At 47.4% G+C, this 27,623-nt stretch overlaps 1 protein-coding gene across 1 annotated transcript in view; it reads right to left on the bottom strand.

Annotated features, from left to right (window-relative positions):
- Nucleotides 1-27,623, bottom strand: part of RPE65 (retinoid isomerohydrolase RPE65) — a 174,190-nt gene that overhangs the window by 69,698 nt on the left and 76,869 nt on the right. Inside the window, exon 7 of the mRNA XM_069641930.1 lies at nt 23,888-23,969. Within this exon, the coding sequence (XP_069498031.1) occupies nt 23,888-23,969 (82 nt within the window). The remainder of the gene's footprint in view (nt 1-23,887; nt 23,970-27,623) is intronic.

Raw genomic sequence — 27,623 nt, 5'->3', positions numbered from 1 at the left:
CTTTAAATAGTGGGCCGGAGTCTTCCCAAACTTTAAAATGAGAGTTTGCTTTAACATTGCGAAATCAGCTCGCTCAGCCTTTGACATTTCCATAATGGCACTACAGCCAGAATGGGGCAGTCTACTGAGCAACCACGCAATCTTATCAGCATTGTCAACTTCTTGAACCTCGCATGCATACTCAAACGCATTCAGCCAGTCCATAATGTCATTCCTTTCTTCATACACACTGAGCAGATCTTTCGGAAACCGTGGATGAGAGGAAGCCCCAGACCCATGTCCAGGACCCTTGGACCCATTTGCAACCTGAAGCTTGGCCAGTTCCAACTGGTGATCCCTGTCTTTCTGTTTTTCTGCCTGTTCGATTTTTAGTTTGGCTATGCTGAATTCAAGCTCCTGCTGCCTAAACCGCAGCTCTTGCTTCTTGAATTCAAGCATAGCATCCCCATCAGCACTGGCAGAGGAAACATTAGACATCACATCCTCCCTGTCCTCGTGGTCGCGATGGATCAGTGCAGCGGCAGAACCGTCGGTTCTACCAGTGAGAGCAGCCCCACCACCTTCTGCACTGTCCTCAGAAGTTATAGCGTCAAGCTGCGCTTCTTGCCACGCCACGATTCTCTGGATCATTTCCAATTTTGTGCCTTGAGAGGAAACACCTCTCTCCGCACACATCTTTTTCAGCGTTTCTGATTTGGAAGCATTTAAAGTTAACAAGGTATTTGTTTCCATACTGTTTGATAGGACTATGGCCTTTTTAAAGTTATACTACAACAATTCACTACGTGTACTGTTTGGAATAACCTGAAATGCCTTAGTTCGTGCGCAACACTGGATACCTTCAGTCGTATCCCACCGCTGTACACCAATTTGTTAAGACGGATTTCTGAACTCTGTCCTGGTGGTGCAGAAGTTCAGAAGGCCAACCTAATTACTTGGAACAGGGTAACCTCTGGACAAGCCAGACCAATCAAGGTAGCGATCGCGGCGGTCAAGACTAGGTCTCAAGAGGGGTGAGGGTGACTGAAAGCCCGCAATGAGCACACAAAGCAAGAGCGCTTACAAACTACTCCAAACAGTTGTTATATCAAAAATAGATACACATTTATTTTAAGGCCTTTAAAACAATGACCGTAGCGAGAAAATCACAATATCACAATATTAAACCAACACATACCATATCAACACAATATATATACAAATGCACAGTCGCAAGCGTTTAAAGCACGAAATATGTAGTCCACCTGAAAGGAAAGGAAAACAGGCAGTGCGATAACGCTTTAGACTCAGTTCGCCTTCAGAGGCACCTAACTAGATGGAAGTCCGAGCCCTGCGAAGAGTGGAGCCTTGTGCTCAAAGTACCTGCCACGCCGGTGCCAACGGGCAAAAGGGGAAGCTCTTCGGAGGAAGTCAGGCAGTTTGGGTTAGTGCACAGCAGAAGGAGAACAGGTTCCGCAACTCAAGCGCAGCCTCCACAGCGGGCAGAAGCAGAGCGCGAGTACGGCCAAAAGGGTGCTGTTTTTACACAGCAGGGAAAAGCAATGGGATACTGCAGGAGGGCGACCAGATCCTAGCTAAACTACTCACCGGTCCCCGAAGCAAGCAGACCCAGGCTTCTCCACGTTAGTTTCAGCAGCTGGCAGGTTCAGAAGAGCAGGGAACGCCTCGTAGTCGTGTAGAGCAAAAAGACGTCCCAATCGACGAAACCAGCACAGTTTGTTGCCGCAGCAGGACAACGGAGCGGCCGTGTGTATCCGAGCCAAATGTACACTCCTCCCTTCAGACTTGGGAACGCCAAGTGTACGAAGCGTGGGAGAGTGATAAGGACTCGAAATACAACACAACCTGGCAGCGGTTACAGAGCAGGACTCCCTTGTAAGCTGGTCAGTCAACTGGATGGCCCAGAGACACTTCCGAAGGCTTACTTGGCAGGAGTTGATGAAGTCGCCGGGAATAGCTGTTCCTGCTATTCCAAAGGTCGAAGCACCAGTACAGGCCTTCTGGTTCGATCAAAGGAGGAAAGGGTTTCACAGGACGACAGCAGTGCAAAGGAGGATTCCTTCAGCGGGTCACCAGCGATTCCTCGGTCCAGCCTCTTGGTTGCAGAATACTTGGCTCCTGTATTCCTTCGTTCGTGAGAACTCAGGAGATCGACATGGTAGTGGTGTTTCCAGCCCCCTCTTATCCACGGTTCCCTTCGCGCCAAAACGGAGGGGAGCCAATGGGAGATCCGCTCATCAACACACATACCATACGTGGACCAATCACGGACCACGGTGGTCCCAGGCATTCACACCACCCTAGACTCTCTGGCACCCAGGATGTGTATTGGGACCAGACATCCCAGCCCACACCCTGGAGGCACACAAACGACATGTAGAAGCCCGCGAAAGCAACCACGTTTCGCGGGAAAGTACATGCCCAAATAAGGAAGGCCCCGGGTCGCTCGACCTGGGGAAGGTGAAGGGAGCAAGACGGTCAGTGGACAAGACAAAGGAGCCTCGTGGTCTGGCCATTTTGGGAGCCAGGCCACCATTTTGGGTTCAGTGCGAAAAACGTGCTCAGAACGCCAAAAGGAGCTCAAAATAAACAAAACGATCGCTGCCACCATTCGAGTCCCTGAATGACTTGCACCGATCAAATCCCATCCTAAAAGAGTATCTAGGGCCTGTAGAAGGCTAGAGACCCAAGAGAGCTGTAACTTAGCTTACAGTGCCCTCTTGTGTCATGTTGCACTAAAGCCGCAACACGATAAAAGAAACTACGGGAAACAGCGTTCCCCGGTACTGACTGTCTTAAGGGCATGTCAGTTTCCCCGTAAGAAGGAGCGAAAGCCCAGAGGAGTGCAGCAGAAGGCTGCACTTCTCTGGCAAAGTCAAGAACAAGGTGAAAAACAACAGCAAAAAGTTTAGGGGTTGCCACATGGAAGGAAAATTACCTACAATTACGAAATCTTTCCTAACATACGGTAAGATAGCTCAGTGGGTTGAGCACTGGCTGCTGCAATGTGTGTGTGATCTGCAGGTTGCAGGTTCGACTCCCAGCAAGGTCAGTTCAGCCTTTCATCCTGCTGAGGTTGATAAATGGATACCAACACCACAGGTTAGGTGATATTGTATGTATATTTGTTATATGTGAAGCGCTTAAGAATAAGTACTATATAATAATGCATCATTATCGTTTGGCCTTGGATGTATGCTTGCATTCAGTAATTTGGTAATATGGTCCTATACGCACTGATTTTACCGATACATACGGTGATCCATTCTTGTATGAAATGTATATCACTTTACTGTGATATCGTAACCATATATTTCATAGTGTACTCAAAAACAATGTTACGTGGTGCCACTTCCTGTTTTGTCAAGGGGTGAAAGGTTGTGTACCATCGTTTCCCGTGATGTCACTTCGAGGCGGGGTCAAATGACATAACTTCCTGTGGTGTCAACAGAGGTAAAGGGTCGTGTGATGTCACTTCCGCCACCCCTGGCATTTTGGTGAAATGATGTCCTGTACACAAGTTTTTTTAATTTTTTGTATGTTATGCCTTTAAGTCTTTTATGCCTTTATTGTAATACACTTCAGTTCATCTGTGTCTTTTATTGAAAAAGTAAAAGAAAGCTTGAAGAAAGATGTATTGCTCTTCAAAAATAAAGTATGCAATGTGTAATTGGCCATCGATATGTATTTATATGTGAACGGCTGGCCTTCCCAAAGAGTTGTGAGTTTTAGGAGTGTGACAATGCCCATCTGATGATTGTGCTTCTCACGCGGTGGAAGATTGTATCACACAGGCGGAGCATAGAGTGAGAGCTGGGGCGGGCGCGGTGGAACACTGCATAGGTTATATCACACAGGCCAAGCAGAGAGTGAGAGCTGGCGCGGGGAACACTGCATAGGTTATATCACACAGGCCAAGCAGAGAGTGAGAGCTGGCGCGGGGAACACTGCATAGGTTATATCACACAGGCCAAGCAGAGAGCGAGAGCTGGCGCGGGGAACACTGCATACGCTGTTCCCTGGCGCCTGATCTTAATCAGGCGTTAGGCCTTATTTTGGTTCAGGTTTTATAAACTGCTTTATTTTACTCATCCTTGGCGGAGTGAGCGGCTTAATCGGATTTGCAATCCCAGCGCGGCCTTGCTCACATACTCTCCACCACCAACAGGCATAACTGGCACAAAGATAAGGCAGGGGTCTGCCACCTCCAGCTCGCCAGATGTTTTGCACTGCTGCTCCTATTTCGCATTGTTTTTGGTTTGCGGTCCAGTGGTGCAAATGGAAAAAATGTGGTGGGGGATCCCACAAGGGCTGGGGGAGGAGTTGGGGAGGGGGGCGTTCCCAGTGTGGGCATGGTCTAAAGGGGGTGGGGTTTGTAGTGGAGATACGATCAAATGAATACTTAAAAAAAGAAAAAAGCGCATGCCATGGCAGCATTGCCTTTTACCGCGGCGTTGGCACTGGTGTGTAATGCACAATGCTCGCTACACTTTGGCACTGGTGTGTAATGCACAATACTCGCTACACTTTGGCACTGGTGTGTAATGCACAATGCTTGCTACAAGTACAACTGATTCCTTTCAGTTGTACATGTAGTGAGCATTGTGCATTACACACCAGTGCCAAAGCCAGCGGTAAACGGCAATGCTGCCATCGCATGCGCTTTTTTTCTCCTTTTTTTGTTTGTTTGTATTCCAGCGTGGTTCATGGGCTTGGGCGGCTGACTCTGGCCGGATCCCGAGAGCCGGCTACACATCTGGTGCCGGATCTCGGATCCGCCTAGAGCCGGCCCAATGACCACCACTGGTGGTACCAATGTGTTTTCACGCCTTTACTTTTTAATTCACTATTATGTTGCCATGGAGCCCGTCGTAGGCGTTCACGCAAAATCACGCACCTTAACAACACGTGGCTCATCAGTTTGGAGATTTTCAATTTAGGCTGTGCTACAAACCGGAGGAAATAACTCGCCTTCTGGCACTTCCTGTGTCTGCGCCTCCTTTTTGGATCCACGTGGGAAAGTGACATTGATAATGTTTGCTAAATGTCACCCTTTTCCTATACCATGCGTCAGTGAGGTTGGTTCCCAAGTAAAGCCATTACCCTGTTAACATAAGTCTACAGCTGCGTATGTACTATGAGAAAGAAGGTGGTGGGAGAACGCCTTGCTAGTGGGGTTTAATGCCCAATCCCCGATACCTAACGAAGCACAATTAGAACAAGCATTGGCAATGTCAATAGTTTTGGCGTTTACTGTTGTTCTTTGCACTTTGCATTTATAGGCACCAGGGTGCAAGGAGGAGAGTGCAAAGTTTCAAAGGAGGATGTGACAAGGGGTGCAGGTGTGCAATAGAATGAGAAGGGGAATAGAGCCAGGGAGGGAGCCATTGATAGAGGGAGCCATCGATGATGAGCAAGAGGAAACATGAGCGGGAAAGGGTGAGAGTGAGAGGGTAAGAAATAAAGCGAGAGTGTGAGAGGAAGGATGAGAGGGTGTAGAGAGAGGGGGTAGGGTGGGTGGGCCAGAGAGAGAGGGGCACAGGTGCATGAGTGGGGGTAAAGAGAGAGAGGGGGAAGGGTTGAGTATAGAGGGGGGTAAGGAGGATTGGGGTAGAGAGAGGGGTTGGGTGGCTGGGGTTAGAGAGAATGGGGAAGAGAGAGGCTACAGGTGTGGATAAGGGTAGAGGGAGTGGGGGTTTGGTGGGGTAGAGTGTTTGGGGTCGGTGTGGTTAGGGAGGGATGGGTGGGGATAATGAAAGTGTGGGGTAGGGCTTGAGAGGGTTGGGTAGGGTGGGTTTAGAGAGAGTGAGTGTAGGGTGGGTGGGGCTAGAGAGAGTGTGGCTTGCAGGTGGCTCGGGTAGAGAGTGGGGCAGGGTGAGTGGAGGTAGAGTGCGAGTCAAAGTAGGGTGGGTGGGGGAATAGAGAGTTTGGGTTGGGGTAGAGAAAGTTGGGGGTAGGTTGGGTTGGGGTAGTGAGAATAGAAGTAGGGTGGGTGGGCATCTAGAGTGAGTGGGTGGAGGTTTAGATAGTGGGGGTAGAGTAGGTCAGTGGGGGTAGAGAGAATGGGGTACGGTGGGTGTAAAGTGCTCAGGGGTCGTTTGGGTGGGAAGGGGTAGAGAGAGTGGAGGCTGTGGGTGGATGTAGAGAGCGTGGAGGGTGTAGAGAGAGTGGGGGTCAGGGGGTGGTGGTAGTTGATTGGAGATATAAAACACGAAGAACAAAGCAGACATAGAAGCCAAAACTGTTGGCATTGCCAATGCTTGTTTAAACCAGTGTTAACTCATATCAATATACCCAGATGTGTAATCTCCTCATATTTCTCTTTAGTCATATACATGAATGATGTATTATATCAATACCCTTTGCGTGTCTATCATTTCCCAGAAATGTTGCATTGCTTTGGGGAATCATCTCTTAGCTTCTTACAAAGCTACTTACTATGCCGACAGCACAGAGTTCAAACAACCTCTGTGGCAGGCAGTCAACTTTCCTCACAGGCCTCAGAACACAGTCAAATTGTATCTCAAATGCGTCACTTTGGGCCTCATTACGAGTTTGGAGGCTGCCTCCAAACCGGGCTCCTGCAATGGGGACTTACCGGGTCATTCCGACATAGGAGGACCCGGTAAATCCTCCTTGCAGGGACCATTCCCCATTCCCATTTGAGCCCCCATAGGGCTCAATGGGAATGGAGAGGGAGGTAACAATGGGCACATTACAAGTGTCCCGTTGTTACCTCCCTCTTCCCCTCGCGAGACCAGGAAAAGACGTCTGGTTTTACCAGACGCCTGATCCAGGTCCCGCAAAGGGAACCTTGTAATCAGCCCTGACGGAATGAAGGGGGCCGGTCCCGTACCGGCCCCCTTCTTTCCATCAGCACCAGGGTCGTAATGAGGCCCTTTGTATTGACACAAAGTATGTACTACTACCTCCCTACAAGCCTCAACGGAGCTTCAAAGCGCTATAATGGCTCCAATTACAATATTTATGGTGTTTAGATAAGGGTGGAGTTCGATGGGAAGCGCCATAGAAAAACGTGATTTTCATATTATTGCTGTTTTTAATGATGTAGCTTATTTAGCTAATGTCACAAACGCACTTAACTTCGAGATATGCTTTTTTTCTATTTCTGAAGACATTTAAACAGTTAAGTGAAATATTTGGAGGCTTATCTATTCAATTAATCGCATTTAAAAAAAAAGCCAGAGAAATGTCAAATCGCGTGCATTTAATTTTCTGACTAAAACCAACAATTAAAACATGTTTTATGTTAAATACGAAGATGTTAAAAACGCTCGGAGTACAGCACGTGTTATGGGCAACCCCGCGGCTGTGCAGGGCTTGCTCACACATCAGAATTTAGTGGAACTCTGAGGAGAAGATAAGCTTCAGAGCAATTCACTGAACACCTAATTGCACTTTCCCAACATAAATCCGGGACTGAAGAACAAATCTTAAATTATGTGACGTTACTAAAGTACATATTGTATTTCGAAATATAACGCACACTTATTTTTTTGCAAACAGAAATCATTTCACTGTAGCTTTTATTCCTTCTTCAGCGGATGGCAACGCCTAGCCTGCACGCAAGAAGCGGAGCTGCTATTCCGGAAGAGCACGCAGAAGCTAAAGGCAGGCTGCTTCTTGTTGGACCAAGTGTGCTTAAGCTTTGAAAGGAAGGGCATACTGGAGCCTGTCCAGTCAATTACGAGAAATGACCAAGTATTTTATTGACTGATGTATTACGGTGCAAGAACAACTCGGCTCGTGTCTTTGTAGTTTATTTTTAAGAAAGATTATAATTGGTTATTTATAACACGCTTAATACCCAGAGGTTTCTAAGCGTGGAACTGGGGTTCGAACCTGTGTTGGTCAGTGTCCTCTTGTTTCCAAGGGGAGCACGTTGCCCCTGAGCTATCCTCCCGAGACTAGATATGACACTAATGTCACTAAGGCCTGGAAATCGACCCAGACATTTTCATGCGTTATCAGAGAGTCGAGATTTTCGGTATTACCGGCCAGCCTCCATGTACACTCGATTTTGCCTCTAAAGAGATTGTGGCGTGGACTTTGTACTCGTTCTTGGCTGCAGGCTGGGGTCTCAGAAAAGGATTTAGCCGCCGCCTAATCAGCAACATGCTGCGATTTTGCATTCTAATAGATCCTTAAAGGAAATGCCATGTTGTGATTAGGTTGTGTATATGCTATGCACCCACTCTTTAGCACTTAACCATACCTGCCTTTATTTGAAAATCAAAATTCCTGAGATTTATGCCCTGCTCAAAGCCACATAAGACTCTGCCCATTTACACATGGCTCCGCCCACACGCCCTGCCCACCTGTCAAAAAGGTAAACTCGGTTGTTGTAGCCTTCAGTTTGCTTAGCAAAATGAAGGCGGTGCCGCAAAAGAAATAATACTGCTTCCCATCCAATGACATGGATTGAAAGCACTATTATTATAGTGTTTGCAGGCAGTGGGCACGAACATTTCGCGCCCTTTCCGGGTCCCGTCATATTCTCCACCTGAATGGCTACCGGCGGCAGCTAATCAGGTGGAGAATATGACAGGACCGTAAAGAATCTCAAAATTCCTGAGATTCAAGGGATTTTTCCAGAGACCCGGAGAAATGCTTAAAATTCCGGAGTCTCCGGAAAAATTCTGGAGGTTAGGCAGGTATGCACTTCACATGGATACAGATGTCTGCCACAACAAAGTGGTAGGATCTCATATCCACTAGTCTTTATCGCAAGCTCACAGACAGGGATACTCGTCTGGCCTATTCTAGCCAGCACCCGACGGCGTTAACAGATGGTTTGCCCCACGTGCAGTTCCTCCGCCGTAAATGTAATTTTACCTTCCCACTGGACTTTGAACATTATGCCTAAGACCTCGCCAACAGATGGACACAACAGGGTTATCCACGTAAAACTGTGCAACGGACTGCTAAGAGAGACAGATTGACCAATAGGGACGCTCACTTGTCACCTCGGGAACATAATAGGTCTTTTAATCGGCTCATATGCGTCATGACATTTTCCAAGTCCACTAACAATATTAGGAAATTGGTTAGACAGTACTGGCGTTTAGTGACGTCTATGGGTTGTGGGACCCAACTGCCTTTGTTTGCCCTCAAGAGGGGGAAAAACATCAGGCACATGTTGGTCCACTCAAGGCTCAATGTCCCAAGCTTGAGACAGATACAAAACACGCTGGAAGGAGCATGAAATTCGGGAAGAATTGGGGTTATGGGGCACTAGCCCAGCAGAAATCGCATACACGGAGCAACCTGAATGGGGTACAATGTCATAATGGCGTTCTGCCATCTGCAATCCTAAGGGTTATACATACAGAGAGTGTGTTACCCGAATGATATGGAAACCACGTATAGTATGGAATTACAAGCTCGCAGCAGTATGCAATAGTTCCCAGAAGAGGAGAACACACTGTTAGGCCTATTTTGATCTCATAGGCTTTTCAGGCCTATATGTTGTATGCTTCATGGACACCATCTTAATTACCATATCTTCATTAAATAATGACAGGAGATAGCCTATATGTCTGAACTGCTTTATTCCTATTTTATAACTGCCTTCTCTCCATTCCATTCCTTCCCAAGTTCTATTCACCGAACATTCCACATTCTATTCAGCCACAACACCTCCCCCTTGCTTATCATATAAGTTCATTCTCTCCATCAGCCTAGACGGGCCACCTCTACATTTGTTCAATAAGACGTAAGGGCTTGCGTTTAGCCCTTTGAGGGCGACCACTGCCGAGCAAACAAGGTGGGGAATGTCCAGAGTCTTTAAGTGACAGGAGACCAACAGGTTCTTCACTCCTCCTTTGCCCATACAGTTCTCTATTTGAGTCATTCTGTGACATGAGACCAACAGGTTCCTCATTTCACCCTTCCTCAGATGTTTCTCCTTCCAACTCATCCTGGAACATTGCATGGAAGAGCGAAACATCTCCTGTTATTATGCCATCATCTTTCACAACAGTCGCTATGGGCCTTTTCACAGCCATGACTATTAATGACTCTGGATCATGGCTGGATCCCATCTTCCTTTGTTGTTTCTGCCTGCTTAGTACAGGTTCGCTTTCACTCACTGGCATCTGATTTCCTTCAATTCTCCTCTTGTGAGCTATCCAATCTACATTGGCCTGCAGCTTTCTTCCTTCCATGTCCATGTACCCCCCCCAATTTCAACATGCTTTGTGGCTAGATCTTTTCTTTGGTTTGGTTTTATTGCTTTAACACGTCCCAGCTGGGACTGACGCATTTCCACATAGCTACTAGCACCAGGTTGTCTGTTCCCTCTCCCCCAGTACGATCTCGCATCAGGAAATCTCACTATGCTACACCTCCTCTTTGGTAGCAATTGTTTGCTGGGTCTCCATGTTGTTATTGTTGAGAACCCCTCCTTGCACATGATCCAGAGGTGTCCACATCTCATACACATCCGACCAAAAACTGGACATCTACCTGTGTGCGGGAAATCCAATCCACATCTATAACACTTCTTTCCCAGTCGACTGCTGCCTTTGCCATCCCATGCAATTTGTCGGGTAAACAGGTTCGAGCATCTGGATTGCCAATGTAGCTTTTAAGACACGCCCCTGGTTAATGTGTATCTGCCCAGACGGGATTGCTTCACCTAAAAAAGGGATTTTCATAGCTCTCAACCATTTGTGCCACAAAGGCGGCTGAAAACACCCAATTTTGTTTTTGGCTGATGAGCGCCCACTGAAATGAATGGGCGTGCAGGAAGCTTGGCGGGCGAGTCAGTTCTTTACAAGGCGGGTGACACCCGCTAAAAGCGTGTGAGTTGAGAGCTATGGATTTTTTGACTTGCAGGTCATGGAGGCCAGCATGTATGGTAGCATACCCGGAATGCACCACATGGAACGAGGAGTGCTCAGTGTTAAACCATAGAAGGTTCAATTGTTCTAGTGAGACTTTGCAATTTTTTGAGGTACTGTTTTGTCATCAACACGGATAGGTTTATCTTGCTCAACCATTTACTTTGGTTTTGATACTGATAGCAGACCTATATACTCTGCTTTTTTTCACCACAAAAAATAACAATTTTGTCTTGTGGTTCCACCAGTATACTGTGAGGGGTAGTGTGCTATATTGGTCCACCTGTGACCCATAGCCTGTGGTTACTTGGATGGGCCTTTGTGTTCTTTCTCGTTCAGTGTCATCTTGTGGTTTGGCCGAGAGGGGGAAGGCCCCCAAAAATAAGCACTCAAATTGAAAATTATGTTTTTAATAACAAATGTTTGTGCAGCAAAATGCAATGCCTTTGCCACAGTCAACCATGCCATCCTGCTCAACTGTCTCCGTGATAACCTAGGTATCACCGATCAGCCCCTGGCTTGGCTGACTTCTTTCCTCACTGATCGACCCTCCCAGGTCCAACTTGGGTCCTTCCTCTATCTCTATCTGTAGTGTTCCCGAGGGATCTAACCTCTCTCCCTGGCAGTTCAACCAATACCTGGCACTTCTTGCCCACCACATTTGCGCTCTGCCCCAACTTTCAGTGCTATGCGGATGACACTCAGCTCATTTTTTAGGCTCCCTTCAACCACCTCTTCTCCTTCTCTCATCTCTAACTGTCAGTCTGCTATACAGGAGTGGTGTGCCACCAATGATCTCTGCCTTAATGCCAGTAAGACTGAGATTCTCCTCATCGGCACACCCGCTCCCTCCTTTCCTGTCAATCTCTGGCCAGTCTCTTTTGGCCCTCTTCCTGCTCCCACCTGTGAGGCTAGAAACCTTGGGGTCATCTTCGACTCCACACTCTCCTTCTCTGCTCACATCTCTGACGTCTCTAAGAAGTCACACTACCAGCTGCACCTCCTCAGAGGTATTCTTCCTTTCCTCTCCTTGCCCCAGTAGCTCACTGTCTCCAGAGCTCTGGTTCTCTCTAGGCTGGACTACTGCAACAGCCCCTTTCTAAATCTTCCTGCCTCTACTCTCCGCCCTCTGCAACTCATCCAAAACAGCACTGTGAGTCTTGTCCTTGGCTTCGAGGGCTGGCCCCTGCTGGTTTAGGGTGTCCTTGCAGCATGGAAGCTTGTAGGGCTGGCCCCTACTGGTTTAGGGCGTCCTTGCAGCATGGAAGCTTCTAGGGCTGAACCCTGCTGGTTTAGGGCGTCCTTGCAGCATGGAAGCTTCTAGGGCTGGTCCCTGCTGGTTTAGGGCGTCCTTGCAGCATGGAAGCTTCTAGGGCTGGTCCCTGCTGGTTTAGGGCGTCCTTGCAGCATGGAAGCTTCTAGGGCTGTCCCCTGCTGGTTTAGGGCGTCCTTGCAGCATGGAAGCTTCTAGGGCTGACCCCTGCTGGTTTAGGGCGTCCTTGCAGCATGGAAGCTTCTAGGGCTGCTCCTGCTGGTTTAGGGCGTCCTGGCAGCATGGAAGCTTCTAGGGCTTGCCCCTGCTGATATAGGGCGTCCTTGCAGCATGGAAGCTTCTAGGGCTGGCCCCTGCTGGTCTAGGGCGTTGTTGCAGCATGGAAGCTTCTAGGGCTGGCCCCTGCTAGTTTAGGGCATCCTTGCAGCATGGAAGCTTCTAGAGCTGACCCCTGTGCTTTAGGGCGTCCTTGCAGCATGGAAGCTCCTAGGGCTGGCCGCTGCTGGTTTAGGGAGTCCTTGCAGCATGGAAGCATCTAGGGCTAGTCCCTGCTGGTTTAGGGCGTCCTTGCAGCATGGAAGCTTCTAGGGCTGGAAGCTTCTAGGGCTGGCCCCTGCTGGTTTAGGGCGTCCTTGCAGCATGGAAGCTTCTAGGGCTGGAAGCTTCTAGGGCTGGCCGCTGCTGGTTTAGAGCGTCCTTGCAGCATGGACGCATCTAGGGCTGGAAGCTTCTAGGGCTGGCCCCTGCTGGTTTAGGGCGTCCTTGCAGCATGGAAGCTTCTAGGGCTGACCCCTGCTGGTTTAGGGCGTCCTTGCAGCATGGAAGCTTCTAGAGCTGACCCCTGCTGGTTTAGGGCATCCTTGCAGCATGGAAGCTCCTAGGGCTAGCCCCTGCTGGTTTAGGGCGTCCTTGCAGCATGGAAGTATCTAGGGCTAGCCCCTGCTGGTTTAGAGCGTCCTTGCAGCATGGAAGCTTCTAGGGCTGGCCGCTGCTGGTTTAGGGCGTCCTTGCAGCATGGACGCATCTAGGGCTGGAAGCTTCTAGGGCTGGCCCTTGCTGGTTTAGGGCGTCCTTGCAGCATGGAAGCTTCTGGGGCTGACCCCTGCTGGTTTAGGGCATCCTTGCAGCATGGAAGCTTCTAGAGCTGACCCCTGCTGGTTGAGGGCGTCCTTGCAGCATGGAAGCTCCTAGGGCTAGCCCCTGCTGGTTTAGGGCATCCTTGCAGCATGGAAGTATCTAGGGCTAGCCCCTGCTGGTTTAGGGCGTCCTTGCAGCATGGAAGCTTCTAGGGCTGGCCCTGCTGGTTTAGGGCGTCCTTGCAGCATGGAAGCTTCTAGGGCTGGAAGCTTCTAGAGCTGACCCCTGCTGGTTTAGGGCGTCCTTGCAGCATGGAAGCTCCTAGGGCTAGCCCCTGCTGGTTTAGGGCGTCCTTGCAGCATGGAAGTATCTAGGGCTAGCCCCTGCTGGTTTAGGGCATCCTTGCAGCATGGAAGCTTCTAGGGTTGGCCCTGCTGGTTTAAGGCGTCCTTGCAGCATGGAAGCTTCTAGGGCTGGAAGCTTCTAGGGCTGGCCCCTGCTGGTTTAGGGCGTCCTTGCAGCATGGACGCTTCTAGGGCTGGCTCCTGCTGGTTTAGGGCGTCCTTGCAGCATGGAAGCTTCTAGGGCTGGCCCCTGCTGGTTTAGGGTGTCCTTGCAGCATGGAAGCTTCTAGGGCTGGCCCCTGCTGGTTTAGGGCGTCCTTGCAGCATGGAAGCTTCCAGGGCTAGCCCCTGCTGGTTTAGGGCGTCCTTGCAGCATGGAAGCTTCTACAGCTGACCCCTGCTGGTTTAGGGCGTCCTTGCAGCATGGAAGCTTCTAGGGCTAGCCGCTGCTGGTTTAGGGCGTCCTTGCAGCATGGACGTATCTAGGGCTGGAAGCTTCTAGGGCTGGCCCCTGCTGGTTTAGGGTGTCCTTGCAGCATGGAAGCTTCTAAGGCTGACCTCTGTTGATTTAGGGCGTCCTTGGTGCATGGAATCACTAATCCATTTACTCGTGGCACAGTCCTTTGGGCTGGGTGTGGACGCTTGCAGTTTCAAGGTTAGTGCTTCTCAGTGGGGCATTCACAGTGGTGCGCGTGGAAGGGAGTATATTTATTCATAAATCAATGCACTGAATAAAGCTGGAACGTGTTCTTTTTAACATAGTGGGAATAAGGCTTTGTGTAGCCTTAGTTGCTTTTGCTTTCAGAGTATAGTGCATGTTTTCACATTCTTCCACGCCTTCAGCCCGAGTGTTTGCATTGCATCCTGGGACTCGTACTGTTTTATGTGTAACTGTCCCTGGATGCAAGCAGGGGGGCAGAAATAGCTGGGCTCACTGCAGCTAACGCGGGGCACCTTGAAAGCTCTGCGCATGTCATTCCCACGCCATCGCTTTAGGAATTACATGGAAGATTTATTTCTAAAATAAGTATAATGCATATTTACTTTGGCACCAGGGAAAAGCCTTCACGAGCTCTATCCATTAAATGTCATGTGTAACCGTGTGCAGGCGTGCAGCGTGTGTCCAGTAACACTTGTTTTATATCCAGGGTAAGATGCTTTACCCATAACAGTGATGCGGATTTGTGGACACGCTGCTAGGGTAGAATTTGGCTAATTTTGGACAACATTGGGCTATAAACGGGGTTCCATTTCTGGCAACCATATAAGTAATGTATGTATTTTGAAGATCTGTTAAATACTTCCCCCCAATAAATACACATACAAGGAGAAGGTGTGTAACAATTCTTCTTTGTGGGTGTGTGTTCTCCTGTGCCCATCTCTTTCTTCGTGCACCTGAGCAGTTCCTGTTTTCCCATGCCCTCTTTCTCCATGCCCACATAACGATATGGGCACAACGGAAGAACCAGCAGGAAGATGGGCTGGCCTGCCCCGTCAGACCTCTCCTTCGCGTCCCAGTTCACCCCATATGCCCTGCTTCGGTGCCTAATTAAAAAAAATACAACACAAAGTCATCGGTGGTGGGGGCTCTTCTGTGTGATGAGCAGTGCCATGCATGCCAACATTATCGAGCACCTGGAGGGACATTTTGCCCCACAAAGCGGGAGAAAGGAATTTCCCTGCAGGATTCTGTTGTGGATTTAATCATTTTAGACAGGAGGAAGTAAAAAAATCGCTTTTTAAAAAAAATCAAAAACCCGGAGTCTCCAGCCTAAATCGGGGGGTTGGGGGTTTGGCATGTATGCTGCAGCTCACTGGCCGGGCCCACGTGTTGGTCATTACTTCCCCTGCCAGCCCACCTGTGCCAGCCTTCTTGCACCCCTCTGCCCCCGACAAGAGAGAAGACTGATCACTGCATTAAATAGGGTTTGAATGGGCTTCCACATTGTATGCCGCGTGTGTTTATGTGAGCAATCGTTTGAATGAAGACTGAGTCTGCGTGTGTGAGTTTTATATTGGGAATGCTGGCTCCGCCATCATGGAGATATTGTAGAATGTTCTTGTGCACTATTGTGACCTGGCACCTATTTGATTTGCCACGTGTTACCCTTCTCAACCAATTGTAAATTGTATGGCTTTTGATCCCATTTTTCTTATTTTTAGGCCATTTTGCTCAGTTCTCTATCATTAGGCTGGTTCATGCTCAGTAATTCAAGAGAAATATTCATGCCCCCTATACCAAAATGTTCACCCGCTGCCACTAATGTTGAATCATTCAGAATGCTGGTGTCTTATCAAGAGCCCCACCACATTCTCGGCACCACACCAAAAGCCGCCTCTAACTGTTTGGTTAGGACACAACAGCCTGAACTGCTTACATTCTAGGACAGGGCTGCTGGTAGAATGAGCCGCTGAAGCACACCCATCACTCTCCCCACGGATTCAAACTGTGGAGACAGGGACGACGGGCTGTGGCTGAAAGACCTTCAAGCACCCTCTAGTGTCCTTGTTTCCAATAAGTTAGTGCATGAGCCATCACTCTTGTACCTTTGCATGCCGCGGCACGCATACTCAAACTTCCTACACCGTAAACAGTGGGGTCATGCCACACCACCTTGCTGTGGTCTTCACACAGCTGACCCCTCACGCTCAATCAACTATCCTCACGTTCTCACTGATTCGCCCCTCCTTAGACTCATATATCCACCCCTACGTGCTTATTCAATAATGCATTCATCCACAGGACACTCGTGCCATTTTATTTTCATTCATTCCTCGATCTTTAAATCTTGTATTCCTCCATCCATCACCATCACCTTCCACATTAATCCATCCTGATAATCATTCATCCACACATCCTCCCTCACCCTCTTTCATTGATCCCTTCTCGCATTGATTCCTATTCATTCATCCACCCCTCCCGCACTCTCTCCCTCCTTGCCTTGCTCTTAACATAAGGAATTAACTCAGAAAATGATTTCACCACAAAACAGCCAAAGCCATTGACTTGGTTTATGCTTGTTTGAGTGTCCAGAGATTAACACACACCAGTATTTTTCACCATACTCTGAAAACAAGCCATTCTTGGAAAGTGTTGCGGCACCACTCCATGCAGGTGCTGTTGCTATGATAACGTAAGCTAGAGCAATGCTTTTGTTCTATACATTTTAATTCCTTGGAGGGTGGATATCTTTGAAACTGAGGGTGCACTGATGGGTACCACATGACTGAAGAGAAGCATTGGTTCCTGGCATGGGATGCTGTGAGTCACGCAGCGCTCTGACAGCGAGCTGTTTTCCTGTTCTATACTGCTGTGTTGGTGGATACTCAAACCTTAAAGCTGATGAGGTACAAGAGCTGAGGCACACTTCCCTCCATAAAGCAGGATTGTCAGAGTAGAATCGATTGACACAGCACTGATTAACTCAACGTTCCACCTGGCGGAATAGAAAAAGTGGGCGTGCATTTGAGACGGACAAGGAAACGGATCCAACAGGCTCTCCACCATCCATGCGGAACATTCTGCGCCACCTAAAATACTTCCTCCTGCGGCCTAACAGAGATGGGCTCTGAGGGAGAGGTACGGACTGCATTTGTTACAGAATGCTGCCATTCTCACTTGAGAAACATACAATAATAGTACTAGACAATGCTGTAACCATCCCCAGCACACTGTGTATCACCTGATTAATTGGAGACATCCACTCCTGGTAAAAACAGTGCATCTTGCCCCTCTGAAAGAGCTCGTGGCCTCATCCGCAGTGGTCTCAGATCATCTAGTTGTCCTGGGCAGCCTTCATGTGTCCACCACCTCTTGGATGTCCAGCTCATGTCCCAGTCTCAGCCTTTCTTTCCACACTGTGAGACAGGCCATACCCTTTATGAGGAGATTTTTATTGATCTCCTCTCAGCCAATCAGATTGCTTAGAGAGCAGTCAATAACAAACTGTATTGACTTCATTCTGAACATTCTCTCTTCAGAAGCAGACAAGGAAACAACAATGCAATTTCTAGGCAAGATCTTTTCACCAAGAGACTTCCTCTCTGAGAATCTTTTATTTTTCTTTTGCAGAATGGGAACACAAGAAAGGGAAAGCTAAAACATTTGAAAATTTCTCTTATAGAAAAACCACATACTTTTACATGACGCCTAATGCATGCTCATGTTAAACCTGTTCCAGTTCAACCAAGTTGCAATGAGAATGCTTAGCTCATGAAGACAACCATTTTATTTAAATAGTACAACATAAAACCACAGTTTATTTACTAACTCAGTTTACCCATTTACTTTGCTCACTCTTAAAGTAAAATGTTTTACTTCACCACCAAAGCTCCAAAACTTTTATTTCTACTGCCACCGTGTGCAAATAGCCTTACAGACCAAGGGAGGAGTCATTATCGCTTGGTAATGACATCATCAGACCTATCTGAAGCCGGTATCAACTGTGGAAACCGACTGCCCCTCCCTCTGTCCTTTTTTTCTCCCTCACTGGAACCCTGCAACACGTCTCTGTCCAAAATGAACATCTTGCAAATGGAAAAAACAATTCTGCATGACAAAGCAGACCACACATAGACCTCATAGGTTTAAAGATACAAGTAGGGGGTCAATAGCCACAAAAAGAATAAAAGCAAACAATGATGGCAGGAGGGCCTCAGTTTCTCATGGCAACGAGTAAGGTCAGCAGGCAGTGTTCTCTGTAGTTGGTCCTGGAGGTCTTCCAGGTAGGGGCGCCCCCCAAGCCACCAGCCAAAGGGATCCACCATACTGCAGGTACCATCAACATCCAACCGCAATCACTAGCCGCACTAGATGTCATGTTGCACCATCATTAGGACTAGATTACATGTCAGCACGCCAAGTGCCAAAGTGCAAACCAGACCGACCAAGAAGCCTGGGGCGCTGCTTAACGGGGACGACCCCACGCTACATGTCACAGTGCGGCACAGGAACAAAACAAAACCTGGATGAAATGGAGGCAGCGGAAGGGAGATCCCATCACTCAGGTGGCCAACCCTGTCATCCACCTCCGCAAAACAAAAGTATGTGCCATTTTTAAAATATTTTTAAATGACATATCATTGCAACAGTTGTAATTATTGTGACGTCAGATATAACACACTTCATTGTTCCTGCGAAGAAAGAATAAAACCAGGACTGGATTGGCCTCACACATGCCATGATACGGCCTCCGAGCTCTCCTCCTACCTTACCACAAATCTATCTCTCCAGGAAAGAGACCAACGGGCGCAGTAAACGAATAGAAAATATTGAATTCAATCAATCAGTGTGCTTAGTTTAAGACACCGCTATTTGTTCCAAATACAACTGATTAATCGTGACCAACTATTCTCTGGCAAAAATGGCTAAAAGGATATCTTTTAAATGTAATGTAATCAAATCAAGGGTGTTCCTAGAAGTACAGAATAGGTGGGAATTTAGCACAGCTGGAACAGTGGTTTGGAAATAATGAGTCACGTGTAAATTCCTCTCTGCCAGTTTAGTTTATAAATATTAGGGTTTACACCTGTGTTGGATTTTGCAAGGAATAATTAAAACCAGAGCTAGTGAATGCTGCTGTTCATATGACTACAGTGGGCCTCATTCCGAGGTTGGTACTAGTCATGGCGCTATTAGCGCCATGACTAGCACCAATACCGGTACCGCCACCGACTTGGTGGTATGGGGACTTACCGGTCTATTCCGACCATTGCGGGACCGGTAAGTCCCCATTTGAAAAGCCATTCCCCATCCCATTCCAGCCCCCATAGGGCTCAAGGGGAAGGCGGCAATAACGGTACCGTTATTGACCCCAGTATCCCTTTGCGGGTTGCGTCCTTAACGCCTGCTAAAACCAGGCGGTAAGGAAGGACCCGCAAAGGGACCTCGGAATAGGGTGCAAAGGGATTACCGGCACCAGTGTCATTACCGGTGCCCAGTATCCCTTTGGGCCCAGCTTGTAATGAGGGCCAGTTTCTCATTTATACTAAAGCGCTCTTGGAAGCTTCATATGAAAAGCCTTGACGGTATAATCAATGATTTGTATCTGTGTTGTGTTTTAGTTTTGAATGCGTGCTCTGGCGTGTACAGGAGCGTGCCAGCAAGGTGCAGCTCAGCGTCTTGGTGCACAAGACCAGAGCATACTCCAGGGCAACAGGCTGTCAATGGCCACAGTACAATGGCTCAATGGTCCTCACACGATGATCAGTTTGCCCAAAACAGAACACCCATTTTCCTTCCTATTGAACACACTGGGTCCTTTTTACCTTTTCGCTCCTGCTTTCCACATTCTCTTCAGTTGCTCTTTCTATCCCTACATCCATCTCCTATGTCCTCTCCTCCCCCCAGAAGCTCACCGTCTCCAGAGCCCTGGTTCTCTCTAAGATGGACTATTGCAACAGCCTCTATCTAAATCTGCCTGCCTCTACTCTTCGACCTCTGCAATTTATCCAAAACAGGATAGCGAGACTTGTCCTTGGCCTCAAGCCCAGGGATCGTATCTCTCCAGGACTGAAATCTTTGCAATGGCTCCCAGTGGCTGCAAGGATTAAGTTCAAAACCCTCTGCATTATCCACAAGGCCTTCGGGGACCGCATTACCTACAACTCTCTCTTCCTAAATACCTTCCTTCTCGAGCTCTTCGCTCATCTGCCTCCAACCTCCTCAGGGTCAGTCGCTTCTCCAAGCAACGAGTTGTGGTCGATCTCTCTCCTCGGCTGGGGCCTCTCTCTGGAACAGCCTTCCTGCCTCCCTGAAACTTGAGAAGAACCATCTCCGGTTCTGGAAACTCCTCAAAACCTTCCTCTTTGCTTCGGCTTTCTCTGCCTCTCTCCCCTGCTGAAATTCCCTGCCGATTCTGCAACGGTTTCCTGGCCACCCTTTCTGAACTTGGGGCCAGGTCCCGCCTTTTGTTCACCTGCCCTGCCTCCCTGGCAACCCCCTGCACTTGGGGACTGGTTCTGTATCCCTTCAGTCCCCTTACCTGCACTTATGTCTGCTCTTACCTTGCACTTACCACCATCAGGTCGTTTTATTTATCGTATTTATTCTTCTTTCCCATGTACTGCACTTTCCCCTTTCCCTTTCCCTGGCACTCTTCCCTTTCTCCCTACCCTCGCACTTGCGCAATCTGAATGACACCTGGCCTAGTAGGATCGTTGTCTATCTTCTACTGTTTTCCCCTCCCTTGCCTTGTCGCGCCTTGAAAGACTTGTGTATAGGCGCGTTATAAATGCCATATCATATCACATACCACGTGGGGGGGGGTGAGAGGGGCTGAGGGGCCTATAGCCCCAGGTCTTTTGGTTGTTGCCCTGGGTAGAAGCTCAGGGGCTACAACCAAAAGGCTAGCTAGCCCAGAGTCCCAACAGTGCTGATATTAACAAAGCCTGGGAAGCGATGTAAAACACCTTAAAGAGGTCAACCTCCTATTGATTAGTTTTGGCTTTGAATACAGTTAGGAAGAAATGACATATGAGGAGGGACACAACGTTTGTAGGTGTTGTTTGGATATTCACACACCCATTGCCTGCCCATGGCCATGCTAATCCCTTTGGCCATCCACACCCATGTCCTGCCCCATCCTGCCGAAGACACATCCTCCTGGGATCTCTTTGGGCTAGCTTTATCACGCCTTATCATAAAATGTTGTGCTCGAAGTGCCCGTCAGTCGTCTGAGAGTTACTGACTTAATTGGAGCTGTAAACGCCACTGTTGTAATAAAATGTCTTAACCGGGGCTGCCTTCAACCACTCGATTTATAAGCACTATGCATGTCCTTCACTGAAGTCCTGCTAAAAACAAGCATTGGCAAAGCCAATGGGCTTGTATACAAGTAGTAGGCCTTTGCCAGCTCGTTTCCCTGCTTCTTGCACCATTTTGCAGCTGCTACCAGCAGTTCCTGGCAAATGCGTTTCCTGTGACTACACAAAAGCCCAAACAGTTGGCATTGCCAATGCTTGCTACAATGGTGATCACGGGCACTCCTGCTAGCAAGAGTTCTATCGCTTGCACGGTTGGACTGCATGACATATTCTAATACATCAGATGCCAGGCCTGCAACAGGACACACGAGTATTTCCACACGACAAATCATTAGGACCCTCTAAGAAACACTAGCTGTACGGTAGATACATATTTCTGCCACAGCAGTGATGCAGTAACAGATACTTTGTGCGAATATCACACTGCGAAAGATCCTAATCATGAATAAAATGCCCGTAGATATGACCGTGCCAGGAGGAGTCATTACAGTGGTTCTAAATACGGTTAAACGAGAAACAAGGCAATGCATAGTTTCTGAAATCTGAATTGCTAGAATATAATATACAATCTGAATTGCTATTAAATGCGAGGTTGGTGCAACCACATACTGTATGTTAGGCTGTCAATGTCAAAGGCTTCATATCAAAGAATCTTTAATGCAAACTGTGAACGGATAGTGACGAGCAGCTATAGGAACGAGGATACAACTATTCAATTCAACCATATAGAACAATCATTGATTGTAGAAGTTTTCCTGTAAAACAATGCAGGATCATTTTGAATTTGGGGATGTGATAATTGAAAAATGCTTGTATTTCTATTACCACCATTCTTTTTTGGCAGCACGGAATTACTGCCACTTTTACTGCACTGATACATTCCAATTCTAACCTTGAAGTGTAGGATTTATCTGCCACAGGAAGCTGGAGATAAACCCTCTCTTTTAACGCTGAACTCAGTAGAATTACCACACACAGTAATTCCACCAGTATCCCCAAGGAGTGCAATTGTCCCAAAAATAGGGATTAACACCACTTTAGCACCACCCTGAATCTGGAAGTCAATCTGCCAGTCCGAATGGACTATAAACAACCTGCATACCTTCCAATAAGGGGTCCTGAGTGACACCTTAACTTGACTGCGAGGTCGCTTGGAAACTCAATGGTGAAATGTACTACGTTACTGATAGGTGCCCAGTGCCCATCTACAATTATATGTTGTGTTTGGCTCCCTCTGCATCCCCTTTTCCACCCCTTGCCATTCCTCATGAACCAGCAGTGCCGGGGGTGGTTCATGGCAGCAAGAAAGCTCAATAGACAATTAGAGCCAACACATTTGTGATGTCATCTTTGATGTCTTGGGTGTTAGTCTTAACAGTAAACGGTGGTTATGGTTGCTTAGCTTACTATAGCTGGCACATTTCTGGGGGGTTTCGGTTTTACTTGCAACCATAATGTCCCTATAACAAAGATATTTCAGTGAATTTCATAGGTTTTTATTAGTGCAATTTAATCATAATCTCCCTTTGCACAACGTTGTTTCTGTGAATCCTATTTTATATATAAAACTATTGTTCATCATGGCTATTAGAACATAGATAATCATCTAGCTATCACATTATACAATTCAAACACATAAAAAATGTGATTGATAAAAGTGAAAAGTGAACCTCCTACATACCCTATGCCCTGTTTTTCATAACTCTACCACCATGGGCTCTATGCCCTCCAACGACTGGCCCCTAGATATACTCTCTCACCTCTGCACATGCCAGTGATCCCAGACATATTAAAACAAACACATCTTTCCCACATTATAAGTACTATGGTCATGCACCCATGCTGTCACAAAACATTCTCCCCCACTTCATCTCTCCATCGTTTTGCCCGTGGCCCTCAACCTCTTTCCTTCACCCTGCTGCTTTGCTTTCCCTCCCACAGTCTGAGGTCTGGACAGACTGGGCAGGAGGACAATATGCCGACCCGCTGCACGCGTTCTGAGCATTTTCATTGGTGTCAGGCTAATCCTTTCCCTACCCCGCTGCCCCTTCACCTTAGCACCCTTGTAGCACTCTACAGAGGTGCTAATCGTGCTTTTTTTTACACCAAAAAAATAAACGTAGTCATAAACATGGAAAACGTACTTCACGAACAGCTGCACTTCCGGTGCCGGGATAAGCAAGGAAGGTACGTTTAATTTCTTTTTAAAATGAACAAAAAAAGACACCATTTTCACCCGTGTGGGGAACTTTCGGTAACGCCACCGCTACCCTCGTTAAGCAATCCTTGCTTCGCTCGGGCCCTTAACCTGGGTGGCGGGCTGTTACCTACCAGGTCGGGCCGCCACGTCGCGGCATATCGCCTCAGTATAAAAAACTATTAACAGAACATATGTACTCTGAACTGTAACGGGAACAAATGGGAATAGGCGGCGTGTGAGCTAAAGGCTTTCGTACAAAATAAGCAAAGACATTTCCATTTACTGATCATCTGAACTGTATGTGCATGCTTTGAAAAGTAAATTAAAATATCCACCCGCATTATTAAATTACATGTTGAGATACCTGTGAACGTAAGATGGCTTGAACCTCTCACTGCAAGGGAACTGCACCACAACTTTTGCTTTGTTAATTGGGTCTTCTTTGTCTGTAACACAAAATAATTGGCAAATATTATAAGCCACCCATTCTCAAGCCAGTGAGCTCGCAATGTGTAGGATCTAGTTACACAGGCCCCCGTTGTTTTTTCCCTAGAAGGGGATGGCATTAGCAGTTAATACCCACACAGGAACACTGAATGGGGAACAGACACAAGGGCAGCACGGTAGGCGCTGGACAAGTGTTCCTTATTCTTCCACGGGAGAGCTGGATTATAAAAAAAGAGCAGCTTTGTGGATTAGGCAGCATAGTCAGATTAACTCCAGCCATTACTTGACCAAGAATTCCATGTATGAATCCAGTTCCGAATCGTGTGAACACTTGAACAAAGAGGTCTGTTCTTCAGTGAAACCTTTCGCAGTGTCCATTAAAAGTACTTTTGCATCCGAATTGTAGACTTTGGTTGGTGTGTGTATGTATATATATATATATATATAATAGGTGGTGATGCCATGGGTAGGGCTGAGCCAGGGCCAAGCCTGGGGCTCAGGACTGGCTCTAGGAGCCCGCCATGGCCGTGCCCGGTTAATGGCTGCACAAACCGCTATCTTCAAAGCACTGTGCAAACAGCATATTTGCATGCCGATTAATGTGTACGGAAGTTGGTACCCATTTTCCTACCGCGGAAGGATGAAAGGCGGAGTTAGTCTTGCCGGGATGAGTACGTGCATATCACAAACAGATCACAACAGTGAGCGCTCAACCTGCTGAGCTATCTCACCAGCTACGGTATAGAATTAGGACACTGCCTGTTATTCTTTAGTATGGAGTTCATAAATAAAGTGATGGTGACCTTAACTGTTAACGAAGCCCGTTTGCAGGACATGTATTGTGGGCCCGCCACTGCATTTTCATGGACAGTGTTAATGAAGCCTTAGTGACTGCAAAAGCGGGGGGGGGGCAGCGATTCACCGCCATTCAGAGATGGAAGTGTAGCATAAATCAATGGTAAGCTGTACCACTAATTCTTTTAATTGTTACAGAGTGTACCTTTAGTTCAAAGGCTCAAGAAACGTGTTTGGGCGATTTTCTTTCTCCCGAGCCAGTTATAGAATTGACTCAACCCCAGGCCAAACATTCAAGCACTGCCAGTTTCGTAAGAGATCTCTCTCTCTCTCTCTCTCCCTCTCTCTCTCTCTTCTTTCTCTCTCTTCTCCCTCTCTTTGCTCTCTCTTTCTTCTCTCGCTCTCTCTTTCTTCTCTCTCTCTCTTCTCTCTCTCTTCTCTCTCTCTTTCTTCTCTCTCTTTCTTCTTCTCTCTTCTTATTTCCTCTGTGAGTTAAAGTGAGCAACACAAAGAGCCTGTCTACGATCTTGTTATGCAAAACAAAGTTGCTTTAAGTCACTAATGAAATGTTGTCAACATGCTGAATCACCTAAGAAAAAAGGACAGAATGTGGTCCGCGGCATCACTGCAGCACAGTGCGGGCATGGTAAAATAGCTGCGCTGCGAGATGTCGCGGCAGAAGAGGTGAACGTGTGCTGTTGGGTGCAGGAAGCCAGGAGAGTGGTGGAGAAGGACGTGCTCTCCCGGGCAGTGTAAATTTGGGTCAGCCGGTCGGAATACAGGCCGACACAAGCGTGTTTTTAGTTTTTTATTTATTTATTTTTATAAATAGAAGGAGTAGGTGAGCACTCGTTGGGGCTTCTGGACGGCCCCTGCTTTGTGCAGGCACTGGCCCAAAAGGAGGCTCAGGGCTTGCACAGCTCTAATAGAGCCACACATTCACTGCAAGTTAGTAACTCAGTTCAAATCTTAAGCGATATCCGAGTGTTGATGGGTGCGATACATGCCACACAGGGAATATTTTAAATACTGATGCTCATGTCCCACTTGATTAACATGTGCTAAATATCTGTCCCACTTCTGAGGGCATAGGGGATTGAGAATGTGGGGGGCGGTCTTTAGTAAATCCAAAGCTTCTGAATGCAGGCATAGAACATACAAGGACATACATTATAAGCAGTGGGTTAAGCAAGGGTATGGTTCCCTATAACATGCCTAGGATTTCTGTGAAGATCACTAAATGCCCTGTAGATCGTTTCTCCAGCTTCTGGTAATGGTCAAATGAGTTACAGAACTCTACGGATATCCCATGATTAATGATCGAGTTCCTCCGCTTGACAACATTCTAGGGATTATTCAGAAGCGATATATAAAATACCATGTGTCGTGCAGCTCTAAACCTCAGATTAGTTTATTTTAAAAGTCAGCTGGGATTATAGGTTGTCGTGCAGCTCTAAACCGCAGATTAGTTTATTTTAAAAGTCAGCTGGGATTATAGGTACAAACTGTTACAGAAGGCAGAAAATCCTGTACTGAATAAAAAGGCGTCTGGTGAAGTATTCACCAGACCTGTGGTCGCCAAATTATGTAGTGAAAACTACTGAGTACCTTGTCCTAGGTAGTATCTTCATCATAAAGCACAGAAATGAACCTGTTTTAGTCTGTGCAAAATCTCTTCTTTATTTAGAGTAAATTTCTTCATGTAAATAAGCAGAAGCCTCTAGCGCTGATGCATTTCGGGCCAATGTCCTTCTTCAGGACAAATTCTTCAATCTTGCGAAGTCAAGAAGATATGAGCATACATAGGGTAATTTCATAATCCGTTCCCCTGTGTTGCAGTACACGCCATATTCTACAGGCAGTCAAGCCATGTCTAGATGTCACGAAATGAAAATCTAATGCAGCATTCACAGTGTAAATGTAAGCGTGTCCCTCATGGCTGCGAACGAGCGTGTGCCGTGGTCGCGGACGAACGCATCTCGTTCACTATTGGACCAGCCGCCTGGTGTCTCGGAAAATCCGGTACTGCCATTGGCGAACTCGATGTGAATAATGCAAATTACCTGCCAGTAATGAGGGCATTGCAAATGCATGCACTCTTCATCATGACAGTGTTTACTTAGTGAGACTAAGGGAAGCAGCGTTAGTAGACGTGGTTATTCCGAGTAGGCCGGTAAGGGTTAACGGTCACCGTTAACGAGACCGGTGCCGTTAAACCCTTACCGCCCTATTCCGAGTTCCCTTTGCGGGTTGGTACTTAACGCCTGCTTTTTGCAGGCGTTAAAAAACCAACCCGCAAAGGGACCTAGGAGCTAATTACGGCACCGTGATTTACGGTGCCGTAATTAGCGGTGCCGTAATTTACAGTGCCGTAATTAGCGCCTTCCCCATTCCCATTGAGCCCTATGGGGCAAAAATGGGAATGGGGACGGGCCCTGGGTGAATGGGGAATTACCGACCCCGCCAACCTTGGAATGGGGCGGTAATTCCGCCATTCACCATGGCGGAGTTGGAAAAATAACGGCGTCAACCAAGGCACGCCAGGGTCGGAATGAGGCCCATAGACTTTACGATAAATATATATTTTAAGATAGGGTAAACTCACACCAATTTCAAAATGATCCCTACATTATTTCTTGGCAGGTATTACATTTCCTGTTCTACGTGAATTACTGTCAACTAAAATCCCAACGACCTAGGTTATCCGGAAATGCCTATGTCTGCTAGAGTTTGGCTGCAACGTTGCCCCAGGATACAAACGTCAATCGTAACATTTCTTTTCTTTCTATTTAAAAAACTGCTCGGAAATTCTGGGCAGCTTTACTGCATGATCTGTGTTTTAATGAAATACATATTTG

The sequence above is a fragment of the Ambystoma mexicanum genome, chromosome 1q (genome assembly GCF_040938575.1).
Source record: "Ambystoma mexicanum isolate Mex_15411 chromosome 1q, UKY_AmexF1_1, whole genome shotgun sequence".
NCBI classification, from domain to species: domain Eukaryota; kingdom Metazoa; phylum Chordata; class Amphibia; order Caudata; family Ambystomatidae; genus Ambystoma; species Ambystoma mexicanum.
Note: the sequence above shows the minus strand (reverse complement) of the source record. Positions and strands in the feature narration are given on the sequence as shown.